The sequence below is a fragment of the Babylonia areolata genome, chromosome 4 (genome assembly GCF_041734735.1).
Source record: "Babylonia areolata isolate BAREFJ2019XMU chromosome 4, ASM4173473v1, whole genome shotgun sequence".
In the NCBI taxonomy this organism is placed as follows: Eukaryota; Metazoa; Mollusca; class Gastropoda; order Neogastropoda; family Buccinidae; genus Babylonia; species Babylonia areolata.
In genome coordinates, this window is record NC_134879.1 from 19,659,030 (window position 1) to 19,683,592 (window position 24,563).

At 39.7% G+C, this 24,563-nt stretch overlaps 1 protein-coding gene across 1 annotated transcript in view; it reads left to right on the forward strand.

Moving 5' to 3' along the window:
* Positions 1 to 1,350: 1,350 nt before the first annotated feature.
* The window catches only part of LOC143280933 (polyribonucleotide nucleotidyltransferase 1, mitochondrial-like), a 32,844-nt gene continuing 9,631 nt past the window's right edge, over positions 1,351 to 24,563 (forward strand). The window contains exons 1-19 of the mRNA XM_076585722.1: positions 1,351 to 1,499; positions 5,356 to 5,416; positions 6,034 to 6,108; positions 6,742 to 6,847; positions 7,640 to 7,689; positions 8,994 to 9,057; positions 12,152 to 12,199; positions 13,769 to 13,882; positions 15,261 to 15,447; positions 15,873 to 15,924; positions 17,151 to 17,208; positions 17,991 to 18,087; positions 19,274 to 19,376; positions 19,963 to 20,033; positions 20,721 to 20,757; positions 21,192 to 21,258; positions 21,838 to 21,927; positions 23,301 to 23,461; positions 23,910 to 24,045. Of these exons, the coding sequence (XP_076441837.1) occupies positions 1,351 to 1,499; positions 5,356 to 5,416; positions 6,034 to 6,108; positions 6,742 to 6,847; positions 7,640 to 7,689; positions 8,994 to 9,057; positions 12,152 to 12,199; positions 13,769 to 13,882; positions 15,261 to 15,447; positions 15,873 to 15,924; positions 17,151 to 17,208; positions 17,991 to 18,087; positions 19,274 to 19,376; positions 19,963 to 20,033; positions 20,721 to 20,757; positions 21,192 to 21,258; positions 21,838 to 21,927; positions 23,301 to 23,461; positions 23,910 to 24,045 (1,726 nt within the window). The remainder of the gene's footprint in view (positions 1,500 to 5,355; positions 5,417 to 6,033; positions 6,109 to 6,741; positions 6,848 to 7,639; positions 7,690 to 8,993; positions 9,058 to 12,151; positions 12,200 to 13,768; positions 13,883 to 15,260; positions 15,448 to 15,872; positions 15,925 to 17,150; positions 17,209 to 17,990; positions 18,088 to 19,273; positions 19,377 to 19,962; positions 20,034 to 20,720; positions 20,758 to 21,191; positions 21,259 to 21,837; positions 21,928 to 23,300; positions 23,462 to 23,909; positions 24,046 to 24,563) is intronic.

The following is a 24,563-nucleotide window of genomic DNA, read 5'->3' on the forward strand; positions in this document are numbered from 1 at the left end:
CCATCCACATAAATGTAGCGTAATGAAACTGGGGGGGCAGAAGTCAGAGGCAACATATTACATGACAAGCAAAAACGAAGAGGACAACACTACAAGGGTGACATTAAAAGAGACTGCAAGTGAAAAGGACCTGGGTGTACTCATTGATGACAAACTGAGTTTCAAAGAGCATGTTGCACAGTTGACATCCAAAGCAAACAGAATGGTTGGACTCATAAGGCGATCATTTGATTTCTTAACCGAGACAACTTTTGTTCAGTTGTACAAGAGCCTCGTCCGACCACTGTTGGAATATGGCCATTGTGTCTGGCAACCGTTTCACAAAACGCTATGTAGCGACATCGAGGACGTCCAGAGGCGAGCAACAAAACTCCTGGGCTCACTGAAGGAGAAGCCTTACCCCGAGAGACTGAAACTGCTGGGGCTGCCAAGTCTGGAACACCGGAGGCTGCGAGGGGACATGATCGAATTATTTAAATACCTTCACGGTCATTACGACGCACAGAGGCCAGTGTTCCAGTCGTCACTTAGTGGAAACCTCAGAGGCAACACCCTAAAGCTCCAAAAACAACGCTTTCGCCTTGATGTCAGGGGGAATTATTTCTCTAACAGAGTAGTGACACAATGGAACGGTCTCCCAGACTCCGTGGTCCTGGCGTCATCAGTCAACGCCTTTAAGACCCGCCTAGATAAACACTGGAGGGGCCTACCTAGCCTGTACAACCCAGCTTGTCAGGCAACTGATTTGGTCTAGCCGCGCTCGCCACGCATGCAACCATTTCAGTATAGTTCTTTAGGAACACGAACAGGCCTCGGGAGAGGCCTAAACCGTCGTCTAGTCAAGTCAAGTCATACCGTGCTTGTTTTGAAGACCTTGTTCGTAAAATGTGAAGGAATATCATCGCCACTGAGGGTGCGGTCCTTTTCAGTTCACGAAGCTCGCTACGCTCTGTGCAATCGGTTCGTGGCTGGTATTCGTTGCGATATCACCTTTTTTCCTTTTAAGTTCGAACAGCACACATAGTACTTCTTTCCTCCCGTTTTCCCCAGACCCATTGTGAAACATTTACACAAGTACAATCAACGAACTCGCTACTTTCGCTTTTAGAGATCAAGGGCAAATTACTCTAATTTTTTTTCCTAACGAACAAGGTCTATCGCTTACATCATCTCAAAATTAGAAATCAGAACCCTACACATTGAAACCGTGGTAGTTTTTATTTAATGTACTATGTATTTAGAAGAAAATGTTAAAATAAAATATATCAATGAACTATATTGTCTGTTTGAACTACACAGTAGTTATTTTCAACAACGAAGGGCAGTTGCGCATGCTGATTGTTGTTAAAGATGGCGGCGCCCATTCGCTTGTGCAGGCAGTGCCGAAAGTGGCTGTTAAAAAAGTCTCCATATCGAGTGGCAAGCGTCAGGCAGACCCACCTCGGGCCATGGAAAGATAAAAACTATGGCTGCGAAGTTGAAATCAACGTTGGCGATGGGTAAACGATGTTTTATTCTGCTATTCTGCTGCATTACACCACGGCGCACATAAACCTGCTTGCACTACACTCACGAGTTCCACCGATTAACACTCACTCACTCACTCATTCCCTCGACCGCTGGGGTCGTTGGGGGGACATGAAGAAGATGTCATAGCTCGCCACGCCGTTCTGTTGGCAGCTGTCGTGAGGAGATCTGGCATCGTCATTTTGGTCCATTCCTTGACGTTGTCAGACCAGCTTTTTTTCTGCCGCCCCCGTCTGCGCCCTCCCTCTACAGTCCCTTGCAGGATGGTTTTGGAGAGGGTGTTATGTCGTATGACGTGACCAAACCATGCCATCTTCCGTCGTTTGACAGTCGCCAGCAGTGGTTCTTGGGGCCCAACAAGGTTGCTGACCAGGTTCGCACATAGTCATTGGTCTTGTGCTCCTTGTAGGAGATGTGTAGTAGTCTCCTCAAGCACTTGGTTTCGAATGCTTGGATTCTTCTTTCTATTTCTGCCATCAGTGTCCATGTCTCACATCCATATAAGAGGATGGAGACCACCAGTGACTTGTAGAGCAGGAATTTTGTGTGGAATCTGATGTTACTCTTCCATACCCTGTTCAGTCTGGCCATCACTGCCGTTGCAGAATTAATCCTATTTCGGATTTCTGCTGTGCAGGTGCCGTCTTTGGACAGGGTTGCTCCCAAGTACTTGAAGCTGGTCACTTCTTCCAAGGGCTCACCATTCATGGTTATGTTGGCACTGATGTTAGTTGTGCTGTTGACCATGACCTTTGACTTCTCTGTGCTGACCTCCATGCCGTAAGCACTTGCTCTTGTAGTGAGTCTGTTTGTTAGATCCTGGAGCTCGGTGTTAGTGCCCCCCATGAGGTCGATGTCGTCTGCGAATTGCAGACTGGCCTGCCGCCAATGGTGATGGAGGTGTGGTGGTCTTCAAGGGCCTCCTGCATGATTCTGTCCAGAAAGATGTTGAAAAGTATTGGGGATAATAGGCATCCTTGCCTGACTCCGACTGTGGTCCGAAAGAACTGTCCTTGTTGATTGTTGAGGAGCACTGCGCTGCTGGAATGTTCGTAGAGGGCCTGGATGACTTGAATGAGCCCTTCATCAAAGTTGAAGCCTCTCAGTACTTGCCAGAGGCCGCTGTGCCACACCCGATTGCCACACTGCGATTGTGAAAAATTTTATATCAGTGACAGACGAACCTGTATCGCCAGGATGCCGGCTTTGGTTAGCTCTAGCACTGGCCGTTCAGGCGTGGCCAAATTTTTAGCCAGGTAACTAGTGAGTTTCGTTTTTGACTTTGATGGGTTACGTTCACAATCGTCACATAAAGTGATATATGGCTGACCAATCCTGGAATAAAGTGGTATTTGTGTATTGTATCGCATTGCATGGCACTGCGTTGCTTATCATATCATCATATCAGTATCAAGCTGTGTACTCACAGTGTAGGCCCGATAAGGCCTTCTGTCCACTTAAATTGGGGAAGAAAAGGAGTTTCTCCACATAAAATCATTTTCCAACATTGAGTGCACATTGCTTATTAGTTCATAAATCACAAAATAGCTAGATGAATTTTGTATTTAAACTTCTGTAGGCGACTTTCAAGATTTTTTGTTGTTTTTTTAAGTATTCACTGTTCCTGTGGAAACAACATCTTGTGACAAATTGTTCCAGACATTTTTTACTCTGTTAGTAAAAAAAAAAAAAAAATGTACAGATCTGAAAGTTTTAACTGAATATTTTAAGAGTTTGTAGGAATGGCCTCTTGTAGCAGTGTCCTCAGTCAATGTACACAAAGAATGTTCTACTGTCATATAATCCATGAGTTGTTTTATACATCTCTGTTATATCACCCTGCAGTCTTCTAAGTTCTGTACTATAAACTAGGTAACTGAAGTGTTTGCAGTCTGTTTTCATAGTCGATATCAGCAAAGCCAATAATTGTTTTAGTATATCCTCTTTGAATATTTTCAATACTGTCTATATGTTTCAGTAAGCCTGTATTCCAAACAGCATTCCCATATTCCAGGACCGGCCTGACTAATGACTTGAATAATGGCACCATAATGTTCTTACTTTTACATATTCCTTTTGTATATTCCTAACTAACATTACAGTCAATCTTTTGGCCTTTTTTATGGTTTCATTAATTTGAACATCAAAAGAGAGATCAGAGTCAACAGTAGCCCCAAGATCTCTCTCCAGTTAAGTCTCCTGCAGCTCATTACCATCCATATAATACTTGAAATGTGGATTATTCTTTTCTACATGTAAAACTTTACATTATTGCTATTAAATTCAATTTGCCATTTATCAATCAAGTTTATTAACTTATCAATACTACCTTGTAACCGCAGTGGAGTGATGGCCTACAGGTAACGCTTCCGCATAGGAATAGAGAGAATCTGAGCAAGCTGGTTTGAATCACGGATCAGCCGCTGATATTTTCTCCCCCTCCACTAGACCTTGAGTGGTGGTCTGGATGCTAGTCATTCAGAAGAGACGATAAACCAAGGTCCTGTGTGCAGCATGCACTTAGCGCACGTAAAAGAACCCACGGCAACAGAAGGGTTGTTCCTGGCAAAATTCTGTAGAAAAATCCATTGCGATAGGAAAAACAAATAAAAGTGCACGCAGGAATAAATATATAAAAAATGGGTGGCGCTGTAGTGTAGCGACGCGCTCTCCCTGGGGAGAGCAGCCTGAATTTCACACAGAGAAATCTGTTGTGATAAAAAGAAATACAAATACAAATCTACCAACATCAGAATCTACTTCCTCATAGATCTTTGTGTCATCTGCAAAGATTTTCACAAAACGTTCTAGTATCTCAGGTATGTCATTTTGATTTATATAATACACAAGGAGTGTGGGCCCCAAGACACTGCCCTGAGGAACAGCACTACTCACCTTAACAGAACACTATGACTCAGTCCTTACTGTCACATACTGTGTTCTTTCATAGAAGAAGTCTTTTATCCATTCCAACAATTTACCTCAAATACCATACCCTTGCAATTTAACAATTAACCTATTATGAAACTTTTTTTTTCATACTAAGGTTCCTAGATACAAAATCTTTACATTTACAAAGGCACATCTACTGAAGCTGACAAAACCTGTTACAAAATCTAATCTTTTCACACAGATTTGATTTTTTGTCTGCCACTGCCACTGCAAGAACACTAAATTCTAAAAACTTGTAAGATAGACACCGGAAGGATTATGACATCAAGATGAATTTCTCAGCCATAGCAGAAAATGCACACATAGAGTACCAATTAGACTTTTAAAGAAGATGAAGGAAAATGAACACACATCAAAATATCATTCTACCTATTTAAGCAAAAAGGCTGAAGATGCCTGTAATCTGACCAGTGATGTGATAAATGATATGATATAGCACTATGATTATGATGAACAAATCTATCAGTTCTGAAGGGCAAGCTCTTGAGCAGCTGTCACTGTGTCACCAGATTGGTGGCACTTGCTTAGCAATGTAAATACTGAGTATGCACAAGATTATGACTGCTGATTTGGGGGTTTAGCTCCATTCCCAACCTCTCCCTCTCACAATGACCACATAAACAGTGTGTTACTGTTAGTACTATTAAATTTTTTTTATCACTTGTTTGTACTTTTTCATTTTAATCATTTTCTACCGAATAGACTGTGCAATAGGATCACAGTATATTTGTGCCTCCTGGCCTTCCATCTATATGTTAGTCATAACTTGATTGTCTTGTCTTATTCTTATTTTGAATGTTAACCTTTTCTTTCTAAACAGCTGATGAAAAGCAGGAACATTCTGGACCATATCACCAGTCTAGTTTCTTCTTTCAGACAACTTCAGCTAAGCTCAGGAAAACTTGCCCGCTTTGCAGATGGAGCAGCCGTTGCACAGGTAAAGCACATAAATCTGATTCATGACTTTGATGACTTCCATGACAAGTTGTCCATGTGGCAAGTGTTGTACACATGTGCATGAACTGAATTAGACTTATGGCATTCGTTTTCGAAAGTTATCCATGACTTAAATCTGACCCATCATCCTTGATCCTTGCTTTATGTTTTTTTCAGTCACCCATGCTAAATGCTGCTGTGCTGAACAGGTCCAAGCATGAAATACAGAATTCAGGGTGATCTCGTACATGTATGTTCTAGAAAGAACAGCTGTCACAGTTCTCATTAGATGTTGGGGACTTTCGTGATGGTCCTTATTTGTCTCTTTTGCTGTGTTAGGTCAGATTGATCTGAAAAAACATTAACTGATTAAGCAATTTGATAACAGTCTCATTTCTACTTAGTACAAACTGCATCATGTGGTTACATCTGGGAACCTTTCTGTGATTTATGTAAATGTAGTTCAGTAGAATTGAAGACAAATAAAATAATGTGTATGTTACTTGTTGAAAATTATGTCTGATACATACAAATACAAAAACAAAAAAACCATGTGTGCACGTGCTTCTGTATTTGCATCATATATATATGTGTGGGTGGGTGTGTGTGTTTTTGCAGCTTGGAGAAACTTCGGTTTTGGTCACAGCAGTCAGCAAGCAAAGATATACACCAGTTTCCTTTCTACCCCTCACAGTGAGTTTGGTATTTTTTGTGAGTATTTCTGAACTTGTGTCATTGCACACCTTTCAGTGCCCAGAAGCATACAATTTTATTTGGGTCTTTTTTATGACAAATATACATCATTATGTTACTGATTATCATTATGTCACTGATCAGTTTGTTTCCAGACAGTTTGCACTGTCCTTTTGACTGGACTTGGGAACTGGCACATTCACAGTTGTATAGCCAGTTGTGGACTGTGTGATATTGAACTCATGACAGTTAATCAGTTCATACATTTATATACCATATTTTACTGGCACTTCTGATTTATAAATTGCACCCTGCTTTTTTTTCTTTTTTCTTTTTTTCTTCTTCTTCTTCTTTTTTTAAAATCAAATTTTGTAGAGTACAGATTTGCACATAGAATTATCTGAGGTACAGTCTCTTTCAAAACTGTTTCTTTCAAAGAGCTAACACTTGGAATTAAGAATGTAATCGAAGAACAAAAATCTGGATCCATTCACTGATTCAGGAATTGAACCCTGGGTCTCCCATTTGCCTATATAGTATGCATGTTCCTACCACTAGGCTACAACTGTGCAGGTTTGAATATTATGTCTCATTTCCTTTCAGTTAAAGTTAAATGATTAAGTCTGGTGACAGGTTGACTTCCGACAAAAGGCTGCAGCGGCAGGTCGAATACCAATGAACTTCTTCAGGAGAGAACTTGGTGCCACAGAAACAGAAATCTTGACCAGTCGAATGATTGGTGAGCATAGTGTCTTTTTTTCTCATAGTTTTAAAAATGAAATTATTCCTTGTACATTATTATTGTTATATAAACACACTGGTTTTTGTGTGTGAATGTTTTGTGTGTGATTTTGGATATTTTGAATAAATGTGTTTTCTCTCCTTTGTCTCTCTGTTTCTCAGTCTCTGTCTCTCGCTGTCAGTCTGTCTCTTTGCCTCTGTCTCTCTAGTCTATCTCTCTCTTCCTCTCTCTTTCTCTAGTCTCTCTCTTTGCTTTCCTTCCATCTTTCTTACTTTAGTTGCAATGCATAAATTTTACAATCACCAAATAGTAGACCTGTATCATTCTCTCTCTGACTCTCTTTCTCACAATCTTATCTTTCCAACAAATCAAGCAGTGAAATACAAAACAAAAGAAAAACATGTTTTCAGATTATGAAAAATGTTAGTATGTTTTAACATATGTTAGTCCATTCCATCTGCAAAACTAGGACATTAATACATAAACATCATAAAAAAGGTTGCAGAATGAATAGTGTCTGGTTTTACTGTTTTACAGGAAGAAAGTGTTCAGTCAACTTTGTGATGGATTGGGAATTTTCATTGTTTAACCTTCTTGATTTGAAACGTTGTTTCTGTTTTTCTCCTTTTTTTTCTCTTCTAATCATATGTCAGTTGTGTGCATTATGATCCATGCATGCATGCATATGTGTGTGTGTGTGTGTGTGTGTGTGTGTGTGTGTGCATTGTTTTGTATCTTTCAGTTGTATGAATTTGTGTTTATATTCTAAAGCTGTGTTATTGTCCACAGACAGATCTCTGAGACCCATGTTTCCTTCTGGTTTCTTCTGTGATACACAGGTACTTGTCTGCATGGTTATTACAGATATAGAACTTTGAGAAAACTGATACCAGTTTTCAGTACTGAGTACATAATCCAAGAAAAAGTTATGTTAGTTAATGGTTTGTGATGGATAATGGAATAAGCTCCTACTTTAAGACACACCACAGCTTTCATCTCCACATGCAACCCTTTACATGATCTAGAGAATCATGTTCAGCAATGAGTAGTATGTGAATCCTGTTAACAGTAACATGTGATGCTGTATAATGAGATTTGGTTAAGATGCAAATGTCGGCAGACAGCAGTTGGCATGATTCAAAATGCCAAGAGACTATGTTGCTACCAACATTCATGCAATGATCAGTAACTGCATGATTTGTGATTTTAATATTCACTGAAAGAACAAGACAGATGGGCTCACAGCAGAGTCGTCAGAGCTTTGAACTTGTGTTCAGTAGGTCTCTGAGGTCCTGGGTTCAAATCCATGCAGCTCATGGTGGGTCAAGAGTCGTGTTCCATTCTCCCACATCAGTATATGTGCAGACCTGCTAGTGCTTGAACTGCTTTGTACACACATGTGTACAGAATATCAAATGCACATATTAGAAATCCCTTAAGTCCATGTCAGTGTTTGGTGGAATGTCCCTCAAATTCACTTTCACACCCTCTTCCCTTCCATCCACCATCCACACAAACACACACGCACACACACACACACATACACAAACAACACACACACACACACCACACACACAAACACACACACATACATGCATATGCACGCACACGCATGCATGCGCACACACACACACGTGCGCACACATGCACACACATATCTCCCCCAAAACAGAGTGTAGCTGCCTAAAAGGCATAGAAAAAAAAAGATTTAAAAAAAAAATCATGTACATTAATCCCATAGGTAAATCATGTACACGAACCATGTTGATTCGAACAGTGTAAGACTGAAGTGCTGCTGTTTAGTGTAATTGTGTGTATTGTGATCAACGATGTCATATATTGAGTTTGTTGATGCAGAGGTCAGATTTGAGTATAAAAAAAAAATGTGTACATATAAAAAAGTAGCATATTGTAGGCTGTAAAGTACAGTTTGTATACAATGATCAAATTTTTATTCCAAAGATCCCCACCCCCTCACCTCACTTCTCCCCACCCCCCCCTTTTTTTTTTAACACTTTACAAAGATGGTGGATGATCATTGTGAATACAATAGTAGTAATGATAATAGTCGTTGAAGTGACTGTTGATAGTAACAGGAAATTGTAGATAAATGATGATGACATAGATTCTGTTGTTGTTTCAGCTGGTATGTAATGTTTTGGCCATGGATGGTGCTAACGACCCTGATATTGTCAGTATTAATGCTGGTAAGTTTATATTTTGTGCATCTTTTTTTTTGACTGAAGTGTGTAAAATTGAGCCTGTGTATTACTATTAACCCTATTTCGGTTGTCTGTGTGTGTGTGTGTCTAAGTCCAGGTCAGAATATTTTTTCAGATAGTACATTAAATAAGCAGCAACTGTTCTTTTTTATTTTTATTTTATTTTATTTTTTACTTCAAGCCATTTACAATTAAATGAGAAAGTGAATCTGAAAAAAAGAAACCACACCAAAAAACAAAAACATATGCATACGAAAATGGTGCATTAATGAAAAACACAGTTTCATCAGACACATTTATACATATTCACATACTCATACACGCATACAACACATTCATACCATCGTGTGCGCGCGCACACACAAACACACACACACATACACACACAAACACACACACATTCTCTCATATAACCCTTTCACTTCCAGAACTATTTGTAATTTTTGCAAAATAATAACCTTTTAAAAAAAATTCACAAAAATTTTAATTATGCTCAAAAGTATGTAAAAAGAATATGTTTTCTTCAGGCAAAATGAATGGAGAATATAATTATCATTACATCAATGTTGACAGGATGAGATAACTTCCAATCAGGGGAAGATAACTCATATTATTTTAGAAACAAATAGACAAAATATTTGGGGGGAAAAAAGAAGAAAATTCAAGCTTGTTTAGTTATGGGTGGAAATGGTGCTAAAATGTTAGCAAATGTATTAGACACAACAACCTAGTGCAGTTATGTTGTTTCCTCCACTATCATGTTGTATTAAACATAAACACTACATACACACACCCTCCCACCTAAACACTCACAAATTCTGTCACAGAATATTACAACACAAAAAGCTCATTGTAAACAATATTTCAGCTTGAAGCTTTCATCTAGACAGTTTCATAGCAAATGAAAACCCCAGAATGAAGGTTTCAAGCCAGAATATTGAGTTTTTTTCTATACCCACTTCTAACATGACCCCGCCCCATTCCTTTTGATGTACCTTGTAGCGTTGCATCATCATCAGGATAACCAGAATCACTTCAGTTGAACAACATCACTTTCGTTTCCTCTCACGTTTTCGAAGTTGTTATTGTTGACGTTGTGTGGAAAATCAAACAAAATTCTAGCCACCTCTTCTGTATCGTACATTCTGGCAGCCATGTTAACGGCTTTTCGCTTTATAAAACGCGAAAAAAAAAACCCATCAAAATCAAGCCAAAACTTGCTGACATATTGCTTCAAACACTCATCAAGGCAGTTGCCATTTGCAATGAAGTAAGTTTATTTAGTTATTCCAGTGGGTGGCTGGACTGTTGATAATGCAGTACCCCTAAACCACGGCTATATCTGGGGTTGGAAGTGAACAAGTTAAACAAGTTTATTATGCATGGAGTGATGGCCTAGAGGTAACGCGTCCGCATAGGAATGGAGAGAATCTGAGCAAGCTGGTTTGAATCACGGCTCAACCGCCGATATTATCTCTCCCTCCACTAGACCTTGAGTGGTGGTCTGGACGCTAGTCATTCAGATGAGACGATAAACCAAGGTCCCATGTGCAACATGCACTTAGTGCACGTAAAAGAACCTGCGGCTACAAAAGGGTTGTTCCTGGCAAAACCTGTAGAAAATCCACTTCGATAGGAAAAACAAATAAAACTGCACACAGAAAAAGAAAAAAAAAAAGAAAAGGGTGCGCTGTAGTGTAGCAACGCGCTCTCCCTGGGGAGAGCAGCCCGAATCTGTTGTGACAAAAAGAGAAATACAGATACAATATAAAGCATTTCGCAAATAAATGAAAGAAGTAAACTAACAGAAGTAGAATAGTTTTGCTATTCATCTTTTACACAGTTTATGAGCGATAGCGGTTCTGAAAGACGGAACACTGTAGTAGTTTCGACAATTAAAAATTTTTCCACGTTTTCCTCATGGGGTACCATAACAATCGCAGCTACACCAGGCATTGCAAACATGTCAAGCGTCAAATGGAAAGTTTCTTCGTGAGATTCCGTAACAACACACTCGCTGGCAAGCCATTGACCTCGGCACCCCACATGACAAGCTAATCTGCATACATATCAAAAATGGCGTCGCAGGCGATACAAGCTGAAATTTTTGGAGCAAACTGTATAACGACAGTGGCTTTTTACTGCTGCTGAAGTGATTGAAATGCTTCAAACTGAAAGTTTCGACATTGATGGGGATGATGAAGACGTTGAATAAAGTATCTGCAGTGAAGAAAGCTAATAGCAAGAAGGTACTGATAGTGACTCAGTTTCTGAGGGCGGTGAAGAGGGAGGGGGGTGGGCAAACACATGGCATGAGGATAGGGGTCAGTGGGTCAAGTACAGTGAGTTTCATTCAGTTACTTTTTGTTTTGTATTTTTTGTGATTTTTTTCCTAACCCTAAGAAATGGGTCGTCTGTAGGGAAAAGCAAGGGAGAAAACTATTTGTCCCGAGTGAGTTAATGAAAATTCTTCCGACACTGAACGAACACTGTGTTCCAGTGTTTGTATGTATTGTCATTGTTTTCATTTAGTTCAAATGCATCTTTCCAGGGTCCAATCATCTTGACATCTTTTGGTCTTACTCTTAGTTTTCCACCTGCACATTGTATTTGTAGACAGGTCAGTTGTTGAATGCGTACTTTGAATTTCAGATTTCAGTTTGCAAACACTGAACTTTATAGACCTTGTCGGACAGCTAGTTTGGCATAGACCAAAAAAAAAAAAAGAAAAGAAAAAGAAAAACTGATGTGTGACTTGCTTTTTAGTACCCAGCACTGTCTTGACAGCAGGCTTTTTTTTCTTTCTTTCTTACAATTTGATTGTCAATATGTATTAATGAGATATTCTTTTTCTTCTTGTTCTTCTGCATCTTCTTCCTCAGCCCCCTCCTCTTCCTCTCTTCCTTTCTTCCCCTTCTTTTTCTTCTTCACCCTTGGCTGTGTTAAGAGTCATTGGAGAGCTGTATTGAAGAACTGTTCACCAGATTCCTCCAGCATAGTTGGTCGTGTTGTCAATGAAACATATTTCATTGTTTCACATTGCTGGTCTACTAATTGAGTGATGGTTGTTCTGTCACAGCGTCTGCTGCTCTGAGTGTATCGGACATTCCGTGGAATGGCCCTGTGGGTATGTGACTGCCATGGTGACTTTTTGCTGTTGTTATTTATCATTTTATTACATTTATTGATAATGAAGGAGGAGGAGGATGGTGATGATTATGATGATGTTTGAGCAACCCAGATGTTATAAAGAGTGTGTGTGTGTGTGTGTGTGTGTGTGTGTGTGTGTGTGTTTAATGGTATAAAAAAAAGAAAGAGAGAACTTAGACAAATTATTTTTCTGTGTATAAAGTGGTACTACCAGTCGATTAATTGTAACAGATGGAATTCATTCGTCTAGTAGTGTACCTGGCTTACCATGTGTATTTTTTTACATTAACAGGGGTTATAGAAGTTACATTACCCTCCTTCATTTGAACTTTGAGGCATTTTTATTTGCTTTATGTCAATTGTTCGATGGCTTAATCAAGCTTTATATTACACTTTCTGTCTTGTTTGGCTGCCCATCTCTGTATGTCTGCTTCTAGGATAATGTGTAATTATTTTCTTCTGTGGTTGAATTAGTCAAGGACTTATTCAAGCAGGAATAAGTCAAGCACATCACTGCATTGTTTGATTTATCAAGTGAGAACTTGATCATCAAGTCTGTTTTGCTTGTAACAGTTTGTACTTGACAGGGATTGATATCTTTAGGAATCTTTACCATGCTTAACCTGCCTTTCACCTTCTCCCAAAAACAACAGTCAGATTTTGGGGTTTGGAGAACTTAAGTGAAATCTTAACCATTTCACCACCATAGGCGATTTTAGTTGACTAGACAGTGCACTGCCATAGGTGACTTGGTTGACATCAAGGGGTCGTGTTAGCGTTGTGACATAGCTTGACAGCTGTGGCCAGTTTCCCGCCAAAAGAACAGTGACTAACCTTTGCCACCTGACTAAATTTGAGTGAGCAAGTCCATTGTGTTGTTTTGACATTAACAGAAGCCTGTGCCTGAGAGCATTGTATCTCCAATATTTGGCACTGGGGAGCATTCTTCACATAGAAACTAGGGGCCATTTCAGGGCTGAACACCAATCAGTTCTTTAAAACCAGTGGATAAGAAGGCAAAGTGATGTTAAAAGGTTCATCAATAAAAACAGTGTTAGAAAGACCAGTTCATCTACTTGTCACTTTGTCCACGTTGTATTTAAATCCTGTTATAAATATTGAAAATAAAGTATAAAGGCTGATTCACCCATTTATGTTTCTGTCCATGTATAGCTCAGGTATTACTTTCTACAAAATCCCAGATGATGGTCTGGGCACAAAAACAGCTGTCCAGCCACTTTTTTGTTGTTGCTTTTTTTTTTGTTACTTTTTAAGCCACTTTGAAATTTCTTTTAAAACTGTCTTCGCATAGCAACTTGATAAATCCATTTTAAAAGTCAAATTAAATGAAATCATGCTGCCTCTAACCAATTTAGCAAGCTACAAGTATCGTTTTGAGGCAGTCATGATAGACTTGAGAACCAATATGAAAGAGACTGCATGCAGAAATGGCCTTCAGAGAGAGAAATGTAGGGGCAGTGTAATGTTAGCCATCACTGAATGACGGTCCAAAGTGAAAGTGTTTGCTGGATGGAATTGAACACAGGTGCTGTGCGTGTTGGCCTGGTGGACAAGGAGGTGGTCATCAACCCCACGCGCAAACAGCTGCAGCGCAGCACCCTGGATCTGATTGTCACGGCAACGCAGAAACAGCATGTAGGTGAGTACCTTGCTTCACAGCTTTTGTTGTTGTGATACTTTCAGACTGGTGCTGTGGCCAAGTCTTTAGGGCACTTGGCTTCCAATTCTAGGGTCCTGGCTGTCAATCCTGGTTGGTAATGGCGCCTGGTGTGTAAAGGGTGGAGATTTTTCCAATCTCCGAGGTTAACATATATGCAGACCTGCTGGTGCCTGAACCCCCTTCGCAGAAGATCAAATATGCATGTTAAAGATCCTGTAATTCATGTCAGCGTTTGGTGGGTTATGGAAACAATAATATACCCAGCATGCACACCCCTGAAAGAGGAATATGGCTGCCTTCATGGCGGGGTAAAAATGGTCATACACGTAAAAGCCCACTCGTGTACATATGAGTGAACGAAGGAGTAGCAGCCCACGAATGAAGAAGAAGAAGAATCCCAGTTGAAGGGTGAAGATTCTTATGATCTCCTTGGTCAGCAGGTGTGCTGAGCACCTGAACCTCCTTCATATGCATGCACATGCAGAACATCAAATGTGTATGTTAACAATTCTGTATTTCCTGTCAAGTGTTTGGTGAATTATGAAAACATGATCATACCCAGCATACACACCCTTGTGGGGTGAAAACGTCAGTACAGGTAAAAAAAAAAACCCACTTATAGATTCAGGTAAATATGGCAGTTGCGTCCCATGAAGAGGAGGAGAGTAAAAAAAAAAAAAGAAAACAAAGATGCTTTCAGGGCATCGGGCTGGTAGTAAGCCTCTTCCATGGGTAAGGGCTATATAAATGTTGTTATTGTTATGGTTGTTATCATCATTATTATTCTGTCTTCTGAACCTGGCAATGATGTTTAAAATGCGCTTAGAGCCACAGGGTAAGGGCTGTATAAATGCACATTATTATCATTACTACTGTCGTAATTATTATTATCATTATTATTGTTACTATTGCTATTATATTATTGTTATTATTGATATTGTATTGTATTGTTTTGATAATTATTATTATTATACCATCATTATTGTATTTATTCATTATTCTGATTTCCAAACATGGTCTGCTTTAAATGCACTTAGAACTGCAAGGTAAGGGCTGTGCAAATGCACAATATTATCATCATTCTTGTTATAATTATTTTTTATTATTATCAGTCCTGTTACTATCCTGACAGTCAAACCTGTCAGTGATGCATTAGAGTTTAAATGTGCTTTGGTAAGGGCTATCAAAGTGCACATGATTATTATTATTATCATTATTATTATCATCCTGTCTTTCCAAACCTGGCAGTGATGCTTTCAGTGTGCTTTGAGCCACAGGGTAAAGGCTATGAAAACACTCATTAATATTATTGATGTTATTATAATAATTATAATCCTGTCTTTCCAAAACATGGCAGTGATGCTGGAAGGGGTGGGCGAGGCGGTGCACCTCCACGACCTGCAGCGAGCCATCAGCACCGGGGTCAGGGAGGTGCAGTCCGTGGTGCAGGGCATTGCCCAGCTGGCCACTGCCCTCGGCCGACCCAAGAGGGTGCTGGAACCCCTGCCCGCCCTCGAGGCAGAGGTGGCCAGTTCTTTGAGGAGGTGAGAGAGAATGAAAGAGCAAACCAGCTTTTTTTTTTTCTGTTTTTAAAATGAGGGAAATGGTGTAGAGTTGAATAAGCATGCATGTGCTCTTTTTACATTCAGCTTTCTGGACAAAAAATGAAAATGAAAGCAGAATATTTTTGAAAGTAACATAGAATAATTAAAGTGAAAGATAGGACATTTGGACACTCTCAGATGCATATGTTTGCTTTCGTAAAGCTTGCATGCAAGATTTAAGAAGCACTTACACATACATACATACAGAAAATGGAAAATGCGCCTTTCTGGGTTCCTGATGCAATAGTTTTACAATTTTTGGCCTTTAGTTGGTTTTTTAATGTTTTTTTTAAAAAAGTTTTAAAATTTTGTGATAAAAGATGTGTATGAACTGTGAACTGATGTTTTCTTGGCCCTTGTTTCAGTATGTGTTCTGCCAGAGTGCGGGACGTGCTGTACAACAACAGCTATGACAAGGTGGGAGAGCAAGAACATCAAGTTGTGAATGAAAGTTTAGAGTGTGTGGATTGGAGAGGGTGTATGTGTGTGTGTGTGGTGTGTGGTTTATGTGTGGATGTGTTTTGTATGTGAGTGTGTGTTTGTGTGTGTAACTGAGCACTCACTTTTTTTTTTTTTTTTTTTGTTGTTGTTGTTGTTGTTGTTGTTTTTGTTTTGTTCTTTTGCTTTGGCTGGGACCTTGTGCACTCTTGATTTTTTTTATGATCATGCATTGAAATGGATTTACAAAATTTTTTTTTCTACAATTAATCATTTATTGTCATGGGTTTTGCTATCACCTGGAGATGAAATATATTTCTCCTGGTAATTTTGACAAGAGAGAGAATGGGTATGTGCACAACAGTCATGGAGCCTTGTGATGGATAATCACATTTCCTGTTGTTTGCATCAGAAATAACAGTTATGTGTTGTCACATTAGCAATACTGTTATTCATTTCTAGATATTGGTATTAAAGAGTTCCCTTTTTTGCCAGACTCAGCAATAACTCAAGAAAGGTGAAATAGGTCAGTCTCCTGCAAATTTGGTTCTAGAATTAAGCCAAACATAAAATCAGGAACAGGCGTTGCCCAAAAAGAAAATAAACAGTTTATAAGAAATTCTGGAACATACTTTGATTATAAGGAAAATGAACATAAAAATATGGAATTCCTGCCCAATAAGAAAAATGTAAAATCAAAAACATTTTGTGGAACACTGTTGGTTGTTAGGTGAATTTCTCGCATTTCTTATTGTGTTGATTCTGTAGTGTGAACAGTTCCTCAAAGAAACTAAAGAAAAAATCCCAAGTTCAGCGTTCTTTCTCCTACTTTGGCCATGTGATGTGGAACAAACTACTCTTCTCAGTCATGTGGATTCCCCAGTTCAGTTTTAATAGTATCTCTAAACACTCCTCTTCAATTCTGCTTACTATCTTGGTGACTAATGTGCTTCTTGGGCTTCTGGTTGGCGGTTTGTGTGTGTGCATGTGCAGGTGTGTTTGTGTCTGCACATGCTTGTTTGTGCATGGTGTGTGTTATGAATGTATATTTATGTACCAGTATGTATAACTTTTTGTCGTAAATGCCACAAACACCTTACCTGTGAGGTGTGGGTATCAGTTTGCATTATTATTATTGTTATGCTGTATAATTGCATTAGCAGTGGAGACGGCGGGAGAAAGTGACAGGTTGTTTCTGATGGCAGGTGTCCAGGGATGTCGCAATCCAGCAGATCAAGGCTGATGTGATTGAGAAGTTGAAAGGTGAACACTGGACAGTCTGTTCATGTTCTTGTGTTTGTTTCTTCACTGTGTGTATGTGTGTAATCATTGTGTGTGTGTGTGTCTGTATGTGCATGCCTCTGTGACTGTCTTTGTGTGTGTGCTTGTGTGTGTGCGTGTATGTGTGTGTTCTGTGTGCATGTACATGCCCATTAATGTATGTTTATATGTCACATGCACATGTTTGTGTGTGTGTGTGCTTGTATATTTGTGTGTGTGTTTGCCTTATTGTAAGTATCTGCTCGTTTGTGTTTACATGTTATATTCATGATAGTGTAAATTATTCTCTCTTTCTTTGTTCTTTGTGTATGTATGTGTTAGAGAGAGAGAGAAAGAGTATGATTGTGTGTGTGTGTGTGTGTGTGTGTGTGTGTGTGTGTGTGTGTGTGTGACATGACAAAAATGACAAAAAGTAAAAGATTGCATGAATAGAAACTATTTTTAGAACATTGTTTTGTATAACACAAATATGAAGATATTCGGTTCACATATCTGGGCTGCATTCTACAAGAGAATACATATGATGATTAACAGACAATGATAACAGAGAATTAGATAAAATCAAATATAGCATGCACGTACGTTCCAAGAAAATAAAAGCATCTATCAATAAGTAATTCAACAGCACTTTTGCACACACATGTATGCGTTCCAAGAAAATAAAGGCATCTATCAATAAGAAATGCAACAGCACATGGTGCACTGGGGAAAAAAAGACACACCAGAGTGTATGAAATAATATGATTTATCTTCACATTTTCTAGAGGCTTACCCTGCCAGTGATCCCTCTTTGATGAATGACTGTTTCAACTCTGTGACGAAAGAAGTGTTCCGCAGCTTGATCCTGGATGAAGATCGTAGGTGAGTGACAGCCCACAAATTTTGATTTTGTTGATTGGTGTTTTTTTGATTATAATACTACTACTACTAACAATGGACACTTATACAGCAATCTATCCAGAGAACTGCTCCAGGAGCTTTACTTGGTATGAAATACGCATGATCTACCACACATTATTAGTATTATTATTATTGATTTAACATGTATAGTGCCTATCTTCAGTTAGAGACAGACTCTGAGCACTTTTACCAATACAGTCATTTGAACAACTGACAGCTCCCTTTAGGTGCTCATCATTCGTTTCTGTTGTCATTCAGTCAGGCTTCAGTCACATGCATGCAGTACATTGACATTACACATATAAATACACACCAAGAAGCACCTAACAAACTGTACATATTATACCACATGCATGCACACACACAAATACTCACATACATATCCAGACGCACAAAAACACACATACACATATACATACATACATTGTCAAGCATGCCACACATACGCAGGATTATTTTACTGTTTGATGGACATGCCACTAACAAACCTGTTGCAAAGAGAAGAGATGAGCTATGAGGCCAGAATTAAAACATGTGAGGTTTTCAGGGAGTCTGTTCCATGTCTTTTTGGGCTTGAAAAGAAGAGAAGAAAGATTTTTAGTCTTATGACTCAGGAATGTTCACAAAAGTTACGAAGAAAAGAAAGTGAAATCTGGACACACTGTTCTGCAGTCCACTTGAGTTGGCAGTCAATAGTTTGAAGGTTGTATGCTTGGATTATTAGAAATAAGTCTTTTAGAGTATGTCTTGATGTGGATCATTTTTGGGGGTGAATATGAAAATGAGGATAGATACCACGTAAAGTTTCTTGTTTTGTCAGCTCTACTTATTCTGAGATAGTTAACATTTAGATATTTACTTTTTTAGGTTCCTGTTGATTGTCGTTGAGAATAACCTCCCCCCTCACCCCCTTCCTTCCATTTAAAACAAATGCATTAACATTACATTTGTGTAGAATTTTGGTTTTCTTTTTCTTTTTAAAAATATTATTCCGGCTCACTTCAAGAGATCCCTTTGGTGTGTGTGTGCGTGTGCGTGTACATATGTGTGTATACTTGTGAGTGTGTTTGGTATGTGTGTGTTTTATGTATGATGTGGGTGGGTGTGGTGTTTGGTGTGTGTGTTTGTGTATGTGTGTTACCTGTAGGTGTGATGGTCGAGGGTTGGAACAGCTCCGTGACATCAGCTGCAAGGTGGACCTGTTCAAACCCCTGCATGGTTCAGCGCTCTTCCAGCGAGGACAGACCCAGGTGACCCTCATGTTAAACCTCTTGATCATCTCTGCATATTTAGCTTGCTTTGCTTGAAGCAGGCCAGGACAGGTGCAGCAGCAGAAAGGTCAAACTGATGGGCTTTCAATCCAAGGGGCCTGATCTCCTATCCCAATCTAAGCACCTATTTGGCATAGGGCTGAGATTTTTTTTAATTTCCTGTGCCAACAGATGTGTAGACATGCTAGTGCCTGAATCCCTTTCATATGTATACACATGCAGAAGATCAAATACACACCTTAAAGTTAGCATGCCATGTCAGTATACAGTGGGTTACAGAAACAAAAACATATCCAGCATGCACACCCCTGAAAACAGAGTATGGGCGCATTAAGAGTGGGATAAAAACAGTCCAACACAAATGCAGGAAAAACAACAACAAAAAACTAACAAGAAGACCATCATTTTGAACCCCATCATCATGCATGTGCATTTTTAACTTTCTTCACATGAAGCAGGCCTCTTTAGTTTTCTTTGTCGGTCTGTCTGTGGTGACCCTCTTGGCCCTTTTTCAGTTTGTCATGTGTATGTATTTATTGTGTGCACCCTGACTGTGCGTGTGCAGGTGCTGTGCACAGTGACGTACGACAGTCCTGAAGCTGCGGCCAGGATGGACCCTGTCTCCGTTCTCACTGGGTCAGTGGGTGGTGTGGTGTGTGTGTGTGTGTGTGTGTGTGTGTACATGTTGGTATGTGTATATGTGTGTGTCTGTGTGTGTGTTTTCTGCGTTGTTTTTTTGTAACAACAGATTTCTCTGTGTTAGATTTGGGCTGCTGTCCACCTTAGATAGTGTGTCACCACAGAGTAGTGCCATCCAGTTAGGTTTTTTTGTTGTTGTTGTTGTTTTTCAATCGGTCTGCAAGTGTATTTGTTTTACTATCAGTGTGTATGTGTCACTGTGTGTGTGTGTGTGTGTGTCAGTGTGTGTGTGAGTATGTGTGTGTGTGTTTTAGGGTGAAAAAAAGGGAGCAGGGTAGGGAGGGGAAAGCAGCACAGGAGGGGTGAGGGAGGGGAGACAATATATGGTTTGGGTAAGGACTTTGTGCGTGTGTGTTCATGTGCATTTATGTGTGTGTGCTCGCACAGCAAATCTGTTTTGTGTGGCGTGTTGACTCATGTATGTGCGTATGCATTTGTGTGTTTGTGTGTGTGTGTATGTGTGTGTGTGTGTGTGTGTGTGTCTTTGATAAAGAGATGGTTAATTTTACAGATCAGCAGAAAACATGGCATGTCATTGTCTCAGAGTGTGATTAATGCTCAGAATGGTTGCTGTTTCCATCCATAAGTTGATGCAGTTGACTCATGTGGTGCTTTGATTCACAGGAACTACAGGGAAAAGAACTTCATGCTGCATTATGAGGTCAGTGTTACCCTGTTGGCTTCTTTCTGCTGTTGTCAGACTGATTCAGTAACGATCTCTCTCTCTCTCTCTCTCTCTCTCTCTCTCTCTCTCTCTCTCTCTCTCTCTCATCTCTCTCTCTCTTTCTCTCTCTCTCTCTCTCTCTCTCTCTCTCTCTCTCTCTCTCTTGTAGTGAACATGTTGGAGTTGTGAGCATGTACTCATCTGCACTGTTTGTTACTGTTTTGGAAGGGATAAATGTTGGCATATTCATTATGATGGCATGCTGAATGCCAAATATATCTTGTCTACTGTACACCAACTCTGAAATTGCCGAGCATTGCAAGTATGTTATGTCTTTGATGCTATTGTATGTTGTCGTTGCCCGGTTTGTTTTCATTACATTGTTCATTTTGCTTTTGAAATTAAAGAGCAAGCCTCTCTTTGTTTTTCAGTTCCCTCCCTATGCCACTAACGAGACTGGCAGACCCGGAGCTGTAGGAAGGAGAGAATTTGGTCACGGTAGGTTGACATTTGTTTATCTGATTTGTGAATAATTCACAAGCCGTATGTTCCTGTTCAAGGGTAAAATGGTGCTCTTGTATATTTACAAGTTCAGTGCTGCCTAAAAAAAACAAAAAAAAACCCCTCTAAGGTTATGCCTGAGTGGCTTTGTAAAAGCTTACAGAAACTGAACTGTATAATAATCAAGAGTTAGTTATAAAAACAAACCAAAGACAGAAGGGTAAGAAAGTTGTTTCACTGCATTCCATCTTTTTTGGGGGGTGGGGGGTGGGTGTCGTGAAAGTACATGTTTAAATGTATTGATCAAGATCTATTTTGATGTCACAGTCAGTTGTGACTTTCATGTGCTGCTGTTTCTTGTCCTCCCAAACCCTATAAAGAGTCTAAGGACTGCTGTAGCTTCCTTGTTCATGTGCAGTTTTGATGGGGTTTACATTTAAAATGACAAAATACAAGAAGCAGGAAAAAAAAGGGTAACAACAGCCTTAAGTAGACAATAAATACAGTACAATATTGTTCCATATTTAGCAGGGGAAAGGGAAGAAGAAATGCTGAATGGTTGTGGCATGTCAACAGGTGCCCTGGCAGAGAAAGGACTGAGAGCCGTTGTGCCCAACAACTGTCCCTTCACCATACGTCTCACTGCTGAGGTGCTGGAGTCCAATGGTGAGAGTTGAGTTAGTCAGTGACTTTCTTTTTGACTCACTTGTGTAAACAAAGTGAGTCTATGTTTTAACCCGGTGTTCGGTTGTCTCTGTGTGTGTGTGTGTGTGTGTCCATGTGTCTGTGTGTTCGTGGTAAACTTTAACATTGTCATTTTCTCTGCAAATGCTTTGTCAGTTGACACCAAATTTGGCATAAAAATAGGAAAAATTCAGTTCTTTCCAGTCATCTTGTTTAAAACAATATTGCACCTCTGGGATGGGCACAAAAAAATAAAAAAGAAGCCTAATTATATGCAAACTGCATTTACTGTTATATTTATATTTTTTGTATTCTCTAAACTTGGCACTTTGACCTCTTATTCTGACACAACAACAAGAGGAGTCATTATTATCATTTTTTGTTCAAACAGGAACTTCTTTTGCTAAGCATGGAATTTTTATTTATTTTGCAAACATTTTGGTGCAGATAGTAAAAAAGGGAAATTACTCTGTAATTAATGCTAGGGGACTTAATTTATCACAAGTGAGTCTTGAAGGCCTTGCCTCTCTTGTTCGTTGTTGTTGTTGTTGATAATGTTGTTGTGGCAGGGAATGGGAATTTGGGATAGGGGTGGGGTGGAGGAGAGGCTGCAGAGGATAGGGAGTGGGGAGAGGGTGCAAGAGGGAAGTGGGAGGGTGCAGTTGAGTTGTGATAGCAGTTAGTTTCATTTCATTTTATTTTTATCTTTATTTAAAATTTTCAAGAGGGGTGAGCGGGTCTGATAGAGAGAGCTGATTAAAAAAAAAATTAACAAAATTTTAAGGGGTAGGAGGTGGGGGAGGGTTTGGGGGGGGGGGGGGTGCAGGTAGGACGGGGAGACAGAGGGAGAGTGCAGTGAGAGTGAAGGGTTTTGTGTGTGTGTGATTTTTTTAAGGAGGGATAAGATTGAGTGGAGTCCAATGGCGAGAATGCCTGATTCATTTTTTTTTTTTCATTGGGGGGTGGATGGAGTATAGGGAGATGCAGGTTGATGGAGTGGCAAAGAGGGAAGAGGAGAGGGTACTCCCAAATTCACCAGAGAGAAAAACTGCAGAAGAGCTGGAATTCACTGCCCTTTTCAGTCTGTCACAGTCCCTTACTCACATCCTTTAAAATGAATCTAAAATCATTCCTTTTCAAGTCATCTTGACATAATTAGGGCGCTCCATTCCATATCTGTATTTCTGTGGCTCCATAGCTATTTCTTACTTGCATGTTTTGTGCGTGTGTGTGTTTTTGTGTGCTTTTTGTGTGTGATGGACATGTTACTGCAAAGCACTTTTGAGAGGTTCTAAAGCGCCAAATGAATGTACTGTTATTGCTGTTTAACCGCTGGGCCTTGATGCCTGTTTCAGGATCATCATCCATGGCCTCCGTGTGTGGAGGCAGCATGGCTTTGATGGACGCCGGGGTCAAGGTCAAAGCCCCTGCTGCAGGCGTGGCCATGGGTCTGGTGACCCGAACCAATGCTGATACCGGGGAGATCTCAGAATATAAGATTCTGACTGACCTGCTGGTGAGTGAAAGGCACAGACAGCAGAACAGAGAGAGAAGGATTGTTATGGAGGTGGTTTTTTAATTTTTTTTTATTTTTTTATTTTATTTTTTTATCACAGTAACTTTTGATTCATATCCAATTTTCACATTTATCGCATGTGAAAATGTTCAGGTTCATGTTTTTTAAATCCTCCTACAAATTTTTTTTTTTGAATGGCCAGCATCAGAGGCTTGTCCTAGATGTATAACTGTACCTAACTTTTTTTTTTCCAGGTGCTTTTACTCTCTTTTTTCAAGTTTGACAGGATCAGTATTTACAGTTTACTGGCCCTGGCAGTGGCCTTCTGTGCTGGCTGGGCTATGCAAAGCAACAAAGATAAGAGAAGAGGACAACAAAGTGAATGAGGAAATGAATAGATAGGTATAAACTTGGAAGGGAAGATGAAGAGTGATTGTGGGGTCTACAGGGCATTGAGGACTACATGGGGGACATGGACTTCAAGATGGCAGGGACCAAGTTTGGAGTCACGGCTCTGCAGGTGGATTTCAAGCTGCCGGGGGTGCCTCTGGAAATCGTGTCCAAATCTCTGGAACAAGGATTCGGTCAGTTTTAGTCATGAAGTAAAGAGTGTTGTGTAGTCCTTTTGATTTGAGTGTTAACTCTTTCACCACCATGTTTCTGTGTGAAAAACACTCCCCAGCGCCAAATATTTTAAACTCCGTGCTCTCAGTCACACTGTTTGGTTCATGTCGGAAAACACAATGGACTTGTTCACTTCAAACTCAGTCAGGGAGTGAAAGTTAGTTGTTGTTCTGTTTTGCTGGAAACTGGTATTTGATGTTGTTGATGGTGATGAAAGAGTTAATTGGTGAGTTTCAGTCATAAGTTAAAGTATTTTGTAATCCTTTGAAAGTGATAATGTAAACTGTTTTTAACTTGGTTACCCGTATGAATGATGATTAATTTTGTAAGTATTCTACATAAAGGGAGCTGTCAGATTCAGAAATGATTTTTGTGCATGATGTATGATTTTCAGAAAGATGATGATGTTGTTTTCTTCTCAGATTTTTTTGTTTTTTTTTGTGTTTTTTTGTTTTGTTTTTGTTTCTGTGCTTTAGTC